Source organism: Sipha flava, unplaced genomic scaffold (genome assembly GCF_003268045.1).
Source record: "Sipha flava isolate LNK unplaced genomic scaffold, YSA_version1 68_pilon_pilon, whole genome shotgun sequence".
Taxonomy (NCBI): Eukaryota; Metazoa; Arthropoda; class Insecta; order Hemiptera; family Aphididae; genus Sipha; species Sipha flava.
Genome location: NW_020273608.1, coordinates 1467733 through 1484738, shown reverse-complemented (window position 1 = coordinate 1484738; position 17006 = coordinate 1467733). Strand labels below are relative to the sequence as shown.

Genomic DNA, 17006 nt, shown 5'->3' with positions numbered 1-17006 from the left:
TGTTACCCAGGATCTAATGATCCTAGATGCCCAAAACCATCACCACCACCAACTTCATATCCATCAACACCTGCACCTCCAGTGTGTTATCCGGGATCAACTGACCCTAGATGTCCAAAACCTCCACCAGCATCTACATCATACCCTGGATCTTCAACATCATCGCCACTTATCTGTTATCCTGGTTCTACTGATCCAAGATGTCCACAAATCCAACCTATTGAAACACCTTTTGTTTGTGTTTGTAATAATTCTACTACGAAGCCTATTATACCACCATTATGTTTCCCGGGATCAACTGATCCCCGTTGTCCTTCACAAAATCTACCGGTATGTTATCTTGGGTCACCTGATCCAAGATGCCCACAGTTTCCATCTTCAACTCAACAGCCACCTACTTATTTGCCTCCCTTTGAGTCAATAAATCAAAACGGAGACAATCAATTAACACTCGATGTTACGACCCAGTATCCATCTTATATAACACCATATGATAGTGTTGAGGGTCAACAGCAGTTGGATATTTTTAATCAAGGTAATGCTAAATTCGCTAATGAGACTTTTATATAAAACATCATTAAATTTAGGAATGTATTATAATAATTTATTATGCTTTTGAGATTTTAAACTAATTTGAAAATAATTTAAAATGTTTTCTTCATAACTCTTTACTTATTTAAATTGTTAATTTATATTTTACTATTATTATTATTTTTCCTATGACTTATTATATTTTAATCTTTTATAGCTTTGAACAGTTTTAATGTGCAAAGACGTGATGTTAAATCTGGAATTGACCAATTGAAATCAGAGTTGAAAAATGAAATTGGTAATGAAAATTTGGATGCATTGGACAGTTTGAGTGATGATGTCCTATTTGAGCTACAAAACCAATCAGCCAACCAGAAGAAACGTTCCACTTAAACCGTGTTAATTGATAATTTTGTATAGAAGTTTTGATTATTAAATGTATAACTAATTTTAGTAATTGCTCAAATGTATTTTTTTTTTTTTTAATTAAAGATTGTTACCATCTATCGTTACCACTATGTAATAGTGTATAATATGTTAATTTAAAATAATACTTTGTGAACATTTTTTTATGTTCTTTTTTATTAAACATATTTTGCTTTTTACTATTGTATTTACTTTTTATTTGAATAAAAATGTATTCTTTTTATACTTATTAGTCAACTTTTTTTTTATTCTAACCAAATTAATTATTATTATTAATAATAATTTTTTTTTTCATCTCATGACTTATACATATTCGTAGAGCCTAGAATGACATCAACTCGAGTATATTAAAGGCACTATACAATTTCCTTATTTATTTTTAATAATTTCGGCACGTATTGCATTGTCCACAATTATTTTTTTGTCAAGTATTTGTTATCGCTCGTCTACTTGTGACCAGTCACTCGTGTACCGTACACCGTTGTCACACAACTTAAGTAACACTCTATCGTTTGATCGGTGCAGAGCTCGGAAATCTTTTATCCACGCCTGTGAATGAGTAATTTAATGTGGTAATAGAGATGTGTTAACAATCACTATTTGTCCATACCGGTGGCTGTAGTGCAAATACCGTTTTACCGGTGACTACGAAAACGGAGGCAACTGTGGCGATGACGTTACCATGGTGACCGCAATCCGAACGATTGGACCACGAATGCGGCGGTGTCGGTGGCGTTCACTGCTATACAAGCCCTTAGTACTGTATGAATTCACCGACTTGAAACAACCGTTTGCAATAGTTTAAAGTTTGTCCCTCTTTGCGTTAAGTGTGTCGATCTCCGCTACGAAGTGTTTATTTCGAAATTCGGTTTCGTCCGCGGTTTGAATGGCATTCGTCGTATCTACCGAGTATAACTTGTAATTTTAATTTTATCCTATCAGTGTTTTTAGCAAAAAAAAAAAAAAAAAAATACATCACGTAACAAAAACCATGACCACATTCAATAACGTAAGTTTTTTTTAACACGACCACGTTAATTAACTAAATTTTATTTTTAATTGTACGAAGATTTTAAAAATTTAATAACACAATTATACGTGCAATATTGAATATTTCTTTTAATATTTTTTATCAACATAAAATATATTTATTTTTTTATGAATATTTGTAACTAAGAACTTTACATGACATAGCTAATAAACAATAATATCTGTAGATAATCTACCTGCAACGCTGGCTCATTTAAATTAATGAAACATTACTAATCAACAGTCGCTGTAAATGTTTTTTTTATTATTATAACGGAAATTAAAACTGTAAACTGAAAAAATAATTGGATCGAACGATCACGGAAGGTTTCAATAGTGTCAGGAGAGTTGACACATTATATATTACACATAAAAAATTTCGCCCGTCGAAACTATATGAAAGCTATGAAGTTACATACTTCCATAATATACAAATCGTATGTATTTTATAGTGTCAATAAATTATAATAAAGGCGCTGTGCAAATAAACGAGTGCACAAGTCGAGACGGATTTGTCAGTCACTTATTAATACGTATACGAAGATAAGAAAACGAGTGTAATAACCCGAAAATAAAAAAGTACAAATAAAAGGAAAATCATTTTAAAGGGATGGAAGGCTATGGTGTATAGTATTTATTTATGTATAATGTATTATTGGTTGATTAACTTCCTTCTTATTTATGAGAGGGCTTTCGGGGTTACAAAGGTTCTAGAGCCGTACAAAGCAACTAGATAGTCTGGCAATCCAAATAAAAATAGCACTTACTTGTATTGTAGCAGTTATTCGAATGTCGACGAGCTGTGCACTTTTGACTGTCACAGGAGTGCAATTAGGTTGAAATGAGACAAACACAGGATTGATATGTGTTGCAGTTGGACACTTCTCAACACTCGCACAGAAAACTCAAATGAAACAAATCAATTATCAAAGTTAAATACTCGTACCGGTCACTTGTCGCAGGAGACTCATCTGACGGTCCGTGCGCACGCACTATCGGCCTAAAATCAAGAGCCTGGAAAAAGGTAATGTGTACCTGTTATATAAGGGTATGGTCGGATGAACCTTGAACTGATCGTTTCAAAATATGACTTATGATGTCAATAGAGTATTTTCAGTAGTGTATTTGAGAGGGGGGAGAGGGGGGCAATATCCCCCCAAGAATTTTTAGACCAAGACAATTTTTATATAAGTAATGGGTATTTTATTAAGAAACAAAGATTATGATTTATTTAATGGTATTATTACATTTGAAAACGTTTCAAATTTTACCTTAATTTAAATAACGCAAAACGCTAAATTTTTCATGACGTATTAGTTGTCGATAACGGTAAACGGAAAATTTTTTGAACGTTTAAACGCTTAAATTGAATAACGTTTAAATTATTTATAGCGTTAAACACTCAATTGCTTATAACGTTTATATGTCCCATAACGATAAATAATATATATTATTTTGATTGAAGACCCAGTCCATACTCAATGAAAAATTAAATAAAACACAAGCGAAACTTTCAAAACACAGATAGGTATTAAAAAAAACTACACTAAATACCATTCTAAGTGGATCCGAAGTTAGATTAAGAAAAAAAAAACACAAATATTAAGGATTCACCTGATATAAATATTACCAAACATTTTAATTGTAAATTTTGAACCTGAATTAAAGAAAAAATTTGAGTTGCCCCCCCCCTCTAGAAGTAAGTCTAAATACGCCTCTGAGTATTGTAGGGTTAGGCCTTTATTGTTTGATTTGTGTAATTTATGCGGATATCAAAAGAGACGTAATTTATTATCTTCTAAAATAGTTTGAGATCATATGGTATACAGTAATCCCTCGTTATCCGTGTTTTTTTTATCCGTGGTTTCAATTATCCGCGGTTGGGTCCACGATAACATATTTTTAATGCGATTGCGATAAAGTTTTACCGTTATTATACGAACACTGTAGAAATTTATTTTTGACAGTAATTTTAGGTAATTGTTGTTATATCGCTATAGATATAACACATATATATTATACATACTTATACTTATTGCAGATAAAACACAAAAGGTTACATACACCTGCACGATTAATAATCGTCAATTTCTCAGTTGTAAGATGATATTTGTGCGTGACACGTGTACAGCAGTGTTTAATAAATTTAGTAGTGAAAATATTTTTAAATGGCTTCTCAATGTAAAATGTCAATAAAAAGGAGAAGAAATGTTTTATTACTCGTTAAAAAAATTGAAATTTTAGACGAATTAAAGTGGTGATACTGTAGCGTCACTTGCTAGAACGTACGAAATGAATGAACCTCGTGTTCGAGAAATACGTAAAAATTAAGAAACAATACGATAGATAATAAATAAATTATTAATTGATTAATGATTAATTTTTAAAATTAAAAAAAATTAAATCTAACTTCCCTTTTTACATTGATTTATGGTCTCGTTATCCGCGGATTCGCTATCCGCGCAGGTTTGCTGGAACGTAACTTTCGCGGATAACAAGGGATTACTGTACATAATTATAAAATATTTGTGCAGTATTTTACAGTCGTATGATGCACATCATTATACGATAATAAAAACTAATAATAATTCATACTGTTCGTACGTGTTGATCTTAAATACCGAGTAAAATAATGCAATTAATTTATTAACACTGGCGCACACCGTTCGCCGTTTCTCCGTCGGCCGCACCGCGAGTGGTTTTAATATGATTTACACACACACACACACACACACACATACACAGTGGTATACTGGGGGTGATTTGGGGTTCAATCCCTTATCCTCGAAATTTTAACGAATTAGTTAGCTTTTTTCCTAAGCAGTAAAAATATTGAATTCTCCTAAAAAAAATAATTCCAAGCACGCCCCCGTATATAAATTATAAATCTATATTACGATGTCGATCAATCGTTTTCTTTTTCTTCTCTCTATTTGTTTATCTTCAAACATAATAGTACGTCGTACGGGCTTACAATTTCACGACAATAGCGAATAATAGCGGTACAACAGTGGTTAGGTTGGTCGTTTTAACGCATTAAGAATCATTGTATTTTCGTTATCCGGTCGGTCCTCGGTGAACACTTTAAAATATATATATATATATATATGAAGAGGTGGATGGGATGGTTCCAGTGTGGAAGTTTGTTCTCAAGTTTACGGTCAGCTTTTCAGAGACAGACGCGTCCTGGTCGGCGACAGCTCTCATCTCTTCTACAGGTATTGTTGGCCGGTCGAGTTGATTATCCCGCGAGAACAGCGCGGGACCAATACCATACCGTAATATTATTTTTCGATTGATTTTCACGTTTATCGGTTAAATTTCGTTCGTGCTTCCATATACCACACGATCCGCGTGTATGATAACGAACAATAACGGACACGACATAATTAATTTCTCGGCAGCTTCATGAGGTAAACTCGAATCGTCCTACTCTCGGTACGTGCCCCTAAGAAAAATCAGCGCTGTAACGCTATTTAAGGAACGTACGTGGACACCTGTGTGTTTTTTGGCGAAACGGTCACGCAATTCAAATCATGTAATTCTTTAATAAAAATCGACAATACAGTCTAATCCCGACACGTTGGTTTGCTATAAGTTTTGCTATGCTTGCAGTTGTTCGGATCTTTCGCACGTATATCGATAAATAGATAATACCTAAAACTGAACTTAGGGAAGGGGCAACTTTCAATTAAAAAAAAAATTAAAACAATTAAAATATTTATTATTATATGATATTTTTAGCTGTATTACGTTCGATATTTTATTATTATAGATAAAAGCAATTACCATTGATTAAATAAGTATTTATTTTATCAAGACTATTACTAATCCTAAACTTCAAAATAGTGAGTAGAAAATTCACACAATCATCGTATATTCTAATGCTATTTATTTGTATTTACTTACACAGTATTACAACTTACCATACATGTATCTCATTTATATATAGATGGCTTTCCGTTTTTTGCGGACGTCTACGACGATTGCGATCGTATTTGAATTATTTGAACGAATTGCGCGCACTTCGAAACGTTAACGTCACGCGTTACACGTTTTGTTATTAGAAAGCGGAAAAACGATTTAATATAATACACCCAGACATATTGATATCACAGTAGGGCTGAGGGAATGTAAGTAATCGGCAGGATACGATATTTATCCGGGGTGTTCTGCGCGTATCGAACGTACAGCGATAGTAATTTATTATTATTATTATTATTATTATTATTACTATAAATTCGAGTTACGCGGACTATCTGATTTTGTTTCATTATCTGATAACTGTACGGTCTCTCGCAATTGCAAATGTTCGGATTATTAATATCAATGATATTATTCATGTACGTGAATTATTTTACGAAAACTGATATTTTTCACCCTAAAGTCCTTCACACACGCTAGAGTTTTTTTGCCAAAGCTCTGATTGTAGAGCTAGTTAAAATCTGTCACACACTTTACACGTACATAAATATGTCACTTTTTCACTGACAATTGCATTGCCAGAGAACTTTGGTAATGTACTCTGTCCTAAACTCTGTGACGTGTTTACACCTGACATTTTTTCGTTTATCTGTCTAGAGTTGTATTTGACAATTAGTGATAATGACTACTGAATGATTATACAATTTTCTATATATATTAAAAATTTAAATTAAGTATATATTTAATAAAAAGTCCGTGAACAATAGGTACCATGCCCGTTCAAACCAGAGCAGCAGCTGCAATTGTTGTTTATTTATTATTAGAAGAAGAATAAAAAAAAGGAAGAACAAAATAAAAGGAAAAATAAACGAACTGACTGGACGAAACCTTTTTTTTTAAAAAGCCAAAGCGTGGATTTTATGAAAAAATTAATTTAGAATTAAAAATTGCTGAACTTGCCGTGTACAAACAATTTTTACGTATGTCATCTTCTGATTTTGATTACTTATTGAGTATTGTTGGTCCATTTATTGCAAAACAAAATACATGTATGAGAAATGTTATTTCTGCTGGGGAACATTTAGCAATAACTTTGCGTTAATTTAGCATCTAGTAAGATTTTTAGTTTTTAAATACCTTTTTATTTATCTGTTTAGGTAATATACATAAAACTACCAGTAATCATGTGTGTGTGTGTGTGAAACTATGTTCTAGAGTTATAAATATGGTTAACAATAATATGGTCGACAACCAGATTGACAGCGATAGCAAACCAGATAAACAAGATAAGATTTCAAGGCATTTACACGGTAGATAAAGTACACTGACACTAGAGTTCGCTAGAGCACAGAATTCCACTCTGGCAGTAACTGTGTTGCGTGTTTACACGTCTCTGGTTAAAACTGGCAGCTCTGTCATTAGAGTTCTGGCAATAAAACTCTAGCGTGTGCGAATGCCTTAACGCAATACATCGGGGTACGGTCCGAAATGCGGGAAAACCGAATTCGCGTACTACTAATATGTATGCGGTTATGCCGTCGCATAAGTGCACATGGTGGTAAATATTTTTTTGTTTTTCCGCGTCGTCTTCAACTTCGACTATCCAAATAACCGAACGCGGCGTGTTTCACTCGCTCGCCCCGACGACATTTTTCTTCTTAAAATCGTAATCGGTGATATAACAGTCGCGACGATCAATCCGAAACAATTTACTCGAGTCGTATAAACCATTATTATTATTATCATTTTATAATATTCGTCATTATTATTACTATCAATACTTCAACGTAATATTATATACGTTATTAATAATCAGTGTTGCAAACGATAAAACAATTATTATTATTGTTATTGTTTCATTCTTGTTCGTACGCAGACGGGGAAAGAAAAATAAAAATAAAACCATCACGACGAGATATGATTACACGGGAATCAAATATTATCGATTTCTTTTTACGTGGCCAGAAGTGAAGGTCTCTCGCCAATATCGTAATGCACGACGATCCGAAAGCCAATTGGGAATACGTCGGCACGACCGTCCATCGTTAGAACCAGTGCTTGAATCGTGAGGAGAGGCGCGAGGTGACGGAGTACCATATATATTTAAAAAAAGTTTTAGCGTAACCTTTCTAATTTTATGATTTGCTTAAATTAACGCATCTTATTTTCAATGTTGTTATTAAAGCAGAAATAATTATGATTTGAAGTTTAATAAACTCATTTATAGAACTCAAATAACTGTCGATGAATTGAAACCGTTGGTAAACTGAGTTTGAGACCAATGTTCTAAAATTTCCGCGCGATGATCCGACGTCGCGGCGGCACACAGTGGGATGATTCCAATATTTAGCTGGTCAAAAGTTTCATTTTAAAAACCTACAAAATCCTGATTTTTATTGTTAACTATTTTTCATTTGAACATTTTGTGGATAAATTTAAAAATTTAGATCAATAAATTGAATACCAAATGAAATAAAGCGGTTTGATTGAAAATATTTACCTTTTTATTGAATAATTCCGATTTTTACGCAAACGCGACACGCAGATCACGCGTTTAAATCATGTGTGATGTTTGCTAACATAGCATTTGGTGTGTTTGTTTTTCGTGTTGTTATATATTTTTCTTTGATCGTACCACCTCCCATTCGGCAACCACGAAATGCACACGTATGCGCTGTATGTGATGTGCGCAAACGCGTCCGCGTTGATACTGTTTTTTAATGAACTGCGTGCGCGTGTTCTGCTTGAGGTCTTTTCCGTTAATTCACTACCACCTCGATATGTTCTATTTCTCTAAAAACTATTACCTTATCTTATCTAATCTAAATAATGTGTGTGTGTGTATGTGTGTGTATAAGGGTTATTATTATTATTATTATTATTTTACCTTTGTATCAATATTTTCTACTTTTCATATCTAAAACTAAATAAAGTTTTCTGGTAATGAGTGAAAAGGTCCTGTGCTTGTCGTATTTGCATGCTACGTGGACGCTCCTTTACTAGGTGAGGAGCACCTCGTTTACCCGTACAACAAGCGCACACACGTTGAACATAACGTACGCGAATATACGGAAACGCACAAAACGACAAAGTGTACGCTTTTGCAATAATTACATTACCGAGTATCCGAGAAGTCGAACAATACCATCTGTACCGTTTGCGTCTGCACCGTACGCACGTATGCGTCGCACGCTCGTGTTCGATCCCATCTGTTTTTTTTTTTTTGGTTATCTCACGGGCTTCGAAAACGTTTTCGTAGCACGTCGGTTTACACGGGTTCGCTGCTGTATTCGATAAATAAATATTTACAAACGCCATCGAAAAAAAATTGTAAAAAATTCGAATTGAAGTACCGGAAAAAACGGGTTAAAGACAACAGTGTTCGTGGATAGAAACGGGCGCGGAAATATTTACCGTACGTGGTTTACTGGACAAAGGGAAAATAATATCTCCGTTATTACGTGACGTTATTGTATTGCACGTAATATTAATATTGCCTACCTGTATAAAATTGTTTTTCCCACGAATGCGTAACATGACATTCTGTACTATCTTAAAACGAATCCGTGTACAAATTTTATTTCGACGGATGTGACCACTGCAAATTGTGTTGGGAATATCCACTGGATCAATACTTATTCCGCGGTACAGACGTTTGACATCACGAAAGTGTACCGATACATTAAACGTACAAAAACCGTGAACTATGTCTACTGATTATTTGCTTGTTCGGTAACCTCTGGTCGAGAATCGACTGAATAACGGTGTTTACATAAATCACAGGTACTTGTTAACAATAATTGTTGTGCGTTTGACGACCAGAGATAAGTATGAAAACGTGATCGAATGTCAACGATTGCTCGCAGGGAGAGACAGTACGTACAAATATTGTGTCAAACCGTACACGGTTGGCGTCAGGACACGGAATGATCCAAACGAACGCCATCGCGTGTTATAATAAAATACCGTTACGAATAATAAAAATAAAAAAAAACAATCTAAAGGCACTTTGGAGTACGATCACAATACGATACGTTATACAACGCATATGTCACGTAGACGAACACGAACATAGTAATCGACTCAAAACAAATCGAAAAAAAAAAATAAACAATGAAAATTTAGAAAATTTAGTTGAAAACATGCAGAAAACCAAGTAGATACAGTTAATAAATACATAAATAAATAAACAAATAGTACATACATTTATTGATGATATAAAAAAAATAGATAAATGCTTAGCCTGGAGTATTATTATATTTGTAAAGTACACGATCGGTTTCGAATTAAAAATCCATCATCAGGTGGATATATACAGAGTCAATAAGGTCCCAACTGAATATGAAAAAATAAAGAAATGAATATATTGACAAAGTTGGATATATATAATACAATATACGATTTATAAACCATATACGCCTTCCTTTATTTGTTCATATTCAGTCGTGATTTTATTGAATTTGTATATACCAAACGATGAATTTTTAATTCAAAACTAATCATATTTTACAAATATAATAATACTCCAGGCTAAGCATTTATTTATTTCTATTTATGAACTATTTGCTTATTTATTTTTGTATTAATTTACGAGAGTATTTACCATTTACTAATTTTAAATTTTTCTTATACATTAAGAATTATCACAATAAAAAATTGGTATTTTTTTTTCACATTACATTTTTAGTTTAAGTTCTTTTCCGCAATTTAAAATAATTATCTTTTTTCGAATAAAGTATAAAGTCGAATATTGTATTGTGATTAATTTTTAATATTTATTTAGTAGGAACTAAATAGAATTCAAACACAAAAATAGAATAAACAATACAGTTAAGATATATTTAAAAGTTAATACTTTAAAACGTGTATACATGTATTTACATTACGACTGAATAATTACTGAACAAATTACTTAACGAAACGTAAAACAATTTTTTTAATATCAATGAGATTTCGTTTTTAAACATTTTTTGTTATACGTGGTGAAATAATTCATACCGTATTTTATTAAACACGTTGTCTTCGAAAAATAAAAATAAAATAAACAACAAAACAAAATATCGTGTGCGGTGCACTGCATTAAATTTTTTACGTGATAAAGAATAACGCATATTGTTCGCGTTTTTAAATTGAAAATGCCAATAGAAATAACTGTAATTTCAACATAAATGCGCCCTTAGTCATATCGTATGCTGTCGCTCAGATCTAAAGGATCGAATACATTAAAATAAATAAACCCGGTCTGTTCCTCCGCTTTCCGTATACACTCTTGCGCTACGTTTTTTTTTTTTCAATTTGAAACAGCATTTGTAAAATAAAATGATAATAATAATAATAATAATAAAAACGTCGTATGTGACTTGTTCCGCGCTTTTCTTGAAATACGTTTTTATGCCAATGTGCAATATATAAGTTGCAATTTATATACATAAAAAGGAAACCGCCTTACAAAGGTTTAGTATTTTTTATTCCTTGCCGAAGCACGGAATAATAATCGAATAAGGTCGGAATGAATGAACGGGGAACAGAATCGTTTTACCGAAAGTGAGTGCATTGAGCAAATTATGAAGTCGGTAAGAACTGCGGTACACATGACCGACAACAGTCGTACGTATAGTTTTGAAAGCAGAGGCGTAGGTGAGCACTTTCTACCAGAGAATCGGACGGGTGAAAATAAAAAATAAAATGTGTTAAAAGCTTAACACTGCGTTTGTTATGAAAATGTTGGCGTACGCGTTAATTTATGCACATATTTATTGATTAACTGCTACCGTTTTAACGTGCGAACAGAGCTGCGTAGTAATCCGTGCTAAGCGAGTTCAATTTTCTGAGGGTAGTTGCATGGCTTTAGTTGATCTGCCCTGTCAGATGTAAATGTTCAAATCACCTCCGTCCGAAAGAATGTCAAAAGTGATATCCGACCCGGTTAGGATGCAGATGTTTAAATTCAAAGTCGGGAAATAAATTCGAACGAAATCCCTGGTTTTTTTTTTTTAAAAATTGTTTTTTTATTTACAACCGAATCAAACGCGAATACTGCGGCCAGCATTGTCATAGCTTGAGTTATGTTTTTTATACATATAATATTCATACATCCAAAATGGTATTTGGAATCACGCGCTGCACTTCGCGTGGTATTATTGCCTTCGGAAAACAAATGCGGTCTCGGTAAAAACCCGTGATGATACGGGTTTTCTGTTTAACGCTGTGGTACGACTCGGGACACCATTCTTCGCGCGGTCATAACAATCGATTTCCGATTCCGGTCGAACCGGGTCCGAGGCTGTTTGGCGCGTTCCGCGCGGTTAGTCGTCGAGGAGCGGTAGACCGGAAGACTCGTAGAGAGCGGAAGAAACACTTGCAGATATTTGCAGAGCTTAGAATCACGTGTACTATATGGTTCGCTTTATAAAAAGCGTAAAAAAGAAACGATGGAATTCGGAATGGCGTTTAATGACGTTGCAGATATTTAAGCGGATGGTTAAAAGAATAAGTATTAAAGCAAAATATATCCGTGCTTATACGATACATTATTTATCGGAATCACAAAACGTAAGATCGATTCGTCCCTCTTCGGCGAAAAAGACCACTTTTTCTGAAGCAGTGGCGTAGGAATATTCACTAGCGCCTCTGGAAAATTTAGAAGAAAACGCCTTTTAACCAATTAAAAACTCGATGCCATGATATTTTTTTAAGAATACTTTTTATTTTTAAAACCTATTATTATAGTGCACATTTCAAACTTTGAAAACTGGCGAATTCATCGATAACTTCTTTTTGTGATATTTCCTACATAAATTCCCTAGTTTTCATAATTCAATCGTTAAATGTACAACTAGACAAAATCTATATATATATCAAAAAGCGTGATGGAAAATTGTCATTTGGAAGATAAAATAAAAATGGGAATTCACCACGATTTTGCGCTCCCTCGGGATTTGCGCCCTTTCAAAATGAAAGCTGAAAATTTCAGCGCCAAGTAAGGATCAATATACAATACGTACCCGGACGATTACAAGCAAGTCGCGTTTCAAGTCTTCGGCGAGTAAGTTCTAGTCGCGGACAAACACCGTCATGTAAGTGTATTCGGACAGCGAACCTACCCGCGTAACAGCGCATACACCGTCCGGAGACGATATTGACGCCACTGCGGATCCGAGCTCACGTGATCACGAGCGTGCACACGACAGGGGTGGGCGCCGAACAGACCACGAGCAAAATCTCGACTGCTCGTCGACTTCGTAAATCCGTTGGCGGTTAGTGCGAGTGTTGTTACGTATGCGTGTGTGCGACCAACCCGACGTTGTATTATTTACGACCGTCGTGAAGTTTATCATTCGATTCCGTCCGCTCCGATGGCCACACACGTAAAATATTACGTGTTCGCACCGCTATAACACTATAGATAGATATAACCGGACACGATGGGGTTGAAGCCATTCGTCCTTTTTTTCCCCTTTATTTATTCCTGTCGCAAGAAAAAAGTATATATATAATATCTCTATTCCGCCGGGAGGACGCGTTGCGACTTCCCACACCCCACGCGCAATTTCTCCATGCACCGGACGAGTGCGGTCTGCAGTGGAGTGTTCAGGATTGTTCGATCAGAGATGGATCGACGGGAACGGAGGAGGATCCGATCGGCGTCGCTGGTATGATAAAACTTATTACCGCGTGCTACACGTGCGTGTTATTATTATACTCAAGTCGTCTGGGACGGAGTGCGGTGCCGCGAAGGAGATAAGCCAACGTCACTGCAACGGTTAAGTACGCATTTGAAAATCCCATAATAATAGCTGAGGTTTCCGAGACTTTTGACGTTTCCTTGTAGAAACGTATTTTTTCAAACGCGAAAAGCGCATAAGCCGTTTTCGGGTTTTCTCGGAATTTTCCCCGATCAGGTGTTCGAGATTTTTCGCATTGCCGCCCCGGAGTTTTCATCAACAATTGTATTTTGACAAATCAAGAAACACATGAGCAATATAAAACGAAATACGAGTGCTTCGATCGTGAAACGTCGTCACAAATCGGTAGAATAATTGTTGTCTATATTTCGAATGCACGATCGTTTTTGCGGTTCAAATATAATCCTTATCGGTCGAAAACGTTTGGCGCTCCGAACGCTCGCGGTTGACTGCTTGGGGTTCGATACGAGTTTTTCGCATGCGGTCGTTCGTGTACGCTACGTTCTGATAGGCGAAGAAATTCGAACGAGTTTTTTTCCATTTCGGCGAATGAAATAAACGAATTAAAATTAAAATTCCGAGCAATCGGAAGCCTTCGGAGTAATAGGAATCCACCGGTTCACCGCTACGGCACGCGCGCAGCATTACGTAACAGATAACGCGCGACGTACGCTCCGCAGAACGGCGTATGTTGAACGGAACGAGACGTAACGCGAGATTAACAAAGTTTCATTGCACATTTGTTGGGACTGCGGGGCGGCGGCGGCAGGATTCAATTAATCCTGTACGCTAATATTTGCGCTTTCTGGCGAACGTGGAAAACTTCGCGGACGGTTGTCGCGAACTCTTAATCGATTCCGTCCAATCGGACTGCGAGGAAGTAATTGTCACGCCGTCCGGCTTTCGAAAAGTCTCGAACCTTTCTGTGCGCCGAATTTTCGTACGGCAAAAACGACGTTTGAAACGCCATTACACTCGTAATCAGCCACAAGCGTCGGTTCCGTCGTTGTTGTAGGAGCGGGTTTATAATCGAGCAATAAAAAAAAAAAAAAGGTAAAAAATATGATATTTTGTCGTTCGTTCCACTGTAGAACATAAGTGAGCAGAGAAAAAACGTTGCGAGCAACGAAATTATATAAATGATAAAGCAAATTTCCGTACTGTACTGTGGTATCTCTAATTTCGGATCCTTCTGTTTCTCTTTCGGCAACTGTATAATTTGAATCGCTCTGTTTTTAAATTAAATTTGGTTCGTTTATTATAATATACATATATATATATATATATATATAAACGTGTATTGTGTACACTATTTTTTTAATTAAAAGATAATGATTTAACTCTTTAGAAGTCTCACGGCGGTTGGGCGATAATGAAAAAGAATTAGTCCCGAATAGATTAAAAACGAAATTCTTTTAATTTGGCTTACAACTGACCGGGCAATACCATTATTTTTATAATACCGCATTAACTCTCCTTTCCACCACTTCACATTCTCGATGTCGACACTTTAAGGTTGTACGTCCGTATCAAGCGCCTACCAAGTGCGGTCGTTACGAGAAAAATGTTTCTCCGCACAAGGATTTTGTACTCGGTTTCAAAATGCGAACGGGGCACCAGCACACGAGAAAAAAAAAATGTAATTTTTGAATTAATAGTAAGTACCGGCTAAATGCTAGAGCTGTAATCATCCGTCCGAATTCCGATATCTGCGATCAATTGGTGTATTTCATTGTCGTGCAATTCATTCGTTTTCAGATTTGAAACGTTGTGAACATTCGACTCCTATCGAAATATTTCAAATATTTTGTTTTTTCAGGCGGCATTTAAACTAGATAGAATGATTCGGGATCTTCTTCGGTACATCTTGTTAATCGTGCAGCCAATGGTTATATCCACCTGTAGGTCATTGCGTAGCACTACCACGCGATTGTCGATTGGTCACCGACCACTAAAACAACGGGTGGCCATAACAATCGTGTGCGAAAACAATGAATATAAACAACATTTACGGTCGCGTGTTCGAAAAAAGCGAGCTATATACAGGAGAAAGGTAATTGTTATTCTCGTACATAATATTTAGTCCATATATATTTTGTCCGGGATTTGTTGTATTCTGATTTATTTATCTGCGGCAAGATTCGTTATCGGTACGTGATTTTTTTTTTTATATTATTCGCTTACGGATAACCATACAGACCACCCAGATACCATAGTTTTCATTCGAACCATAACGTTTTACTGTTTCTGGTTATCCACGTTTTCTATTCGTCCGTCTCCCGTGTGCATTATTTTTCTTTGTTTAAAATACGTCGAAGAATGTGATAAGATTTATTTTTTAAAATTTTTTTAAAGTTTTTCTTTTAAAAATTAGACGAATATAATTGAATTGGAGATTTCAGTTTGAAACTCAAGAGAGTATTATTGTCACAAGGAAAATGAATTATCGTCAACGAGTATCGTGAAAAATAGCTTCGACCTTTTTTTTCTAACCTTTTGAGACTGCAGAAGTACGAAATATACTAAAGTTACTACAAGTACTAAATAAATATCTTTTATACTTTTAACTGAAAATAAATATTGTTCTTATTTATTTATTTATTTTTTTTTAATTAATATTCTATATATAGGTCACTGACCCTGGCACCACTAAGTAAAAATGTTGGTGTCAAAATGGGTTCACAAACTGGTAATAAATTCGTAATAATTCGTAACCACAAATTTGGAATTCGTAACTTAAGTATAACCGTCCAAAATCAATTTTTTATTTGCGGGTGCCAGTGTCAGTTAATATATCCGAGACTCGAAAAAACGTGTCCGAGTCAACTAACACCGGCACCCGCAAATAGAAAATTGATTTTGGGTGGTTTTACTCAAGTTACGAATTCCAAATTTATGGTTACGAATTATTACGAATTTATTACCAATTTGTGAACCCATTTTGACACCTACATTTTTACTTAGTGATGTCAGGGTTAGTAACCTTCTATATTTGGGTGGAATTTTAATGTTTAACAAAAAATGTGCTGTAACTCAATTAAAATTATGGTTATTAAAATAACATTACAGACATTAACTAAACATACGTTCTTATGTAAAATTCAAAATTACTTCGAGCGCAAGTGATTGATTTTTTTAAAAAAATAATTTTTTCAAAAGGATTTTCTTCGTATAACAAATTATGTCGAATTATACTATTGGGATTATATGTGAATATGGATAAAATTATTTTACTTTAGATCAAGGAAATGAGTAATAAATATGAAAAACAATATACGATATTATTATTTTTTAATTGTTTGAAAAAAAAAACAAATAAAAAGCAAATAGTTATTTTCTTCTATTTTTGCTTTTGTCATCAAATGTGTAATTTATTTTTATTTATTTTTATTATTATTTTTTTTTAATCGA

General features: G+C 34.6%; 2 protein-coding genes across 3 annotated transcripts in view; both read left to right on the top strand.

The window, feature by feature from the left end:
• Nucleotides 1-1080, top strand: part of LOC112691946 (proteoglycan 4-like) — a 40528-nt gene extending 39448 nt beyond the window's left edge. Inside the window, exons 9-10 of the mRNA XM_025566425.1 lie at nucleotides 1-535; nucleotides 749-1080. The exon at nucleotides 1-535 is cut by the window's left edge and continues 494 nt beyond it. Of these exons, the coding sequence (XP_025422210.1) occupies nucleotides 1-535; nucleotides 749-924 (711 nt within the window). The 3' untranslated portion in view covers nucleotides 925-1080. The remainder of the gene's footprint in view (nucleotides 536-748) is intronic.
• A 649-nt stretch (nucleotides 1081-1729) lies between these two features.
• Nucleotides 1730-17006, top strand: part of LOC112691953 (potassium voltage-gated channel protein Shaw-like) — a 277263-nt gene continuing 261986 nt past the window's right edge. For both annotated transcript variants that reach the window (XM_025566434.1, XM_025566432.1), the window contains exon 1: nucleotides 1730-1966. The gene's annotated coding sequence lies outside the window, so the exon portion shown is untranslated. The remainder of the gene's footprint in view (nucleotides 1967-17006) is intronic.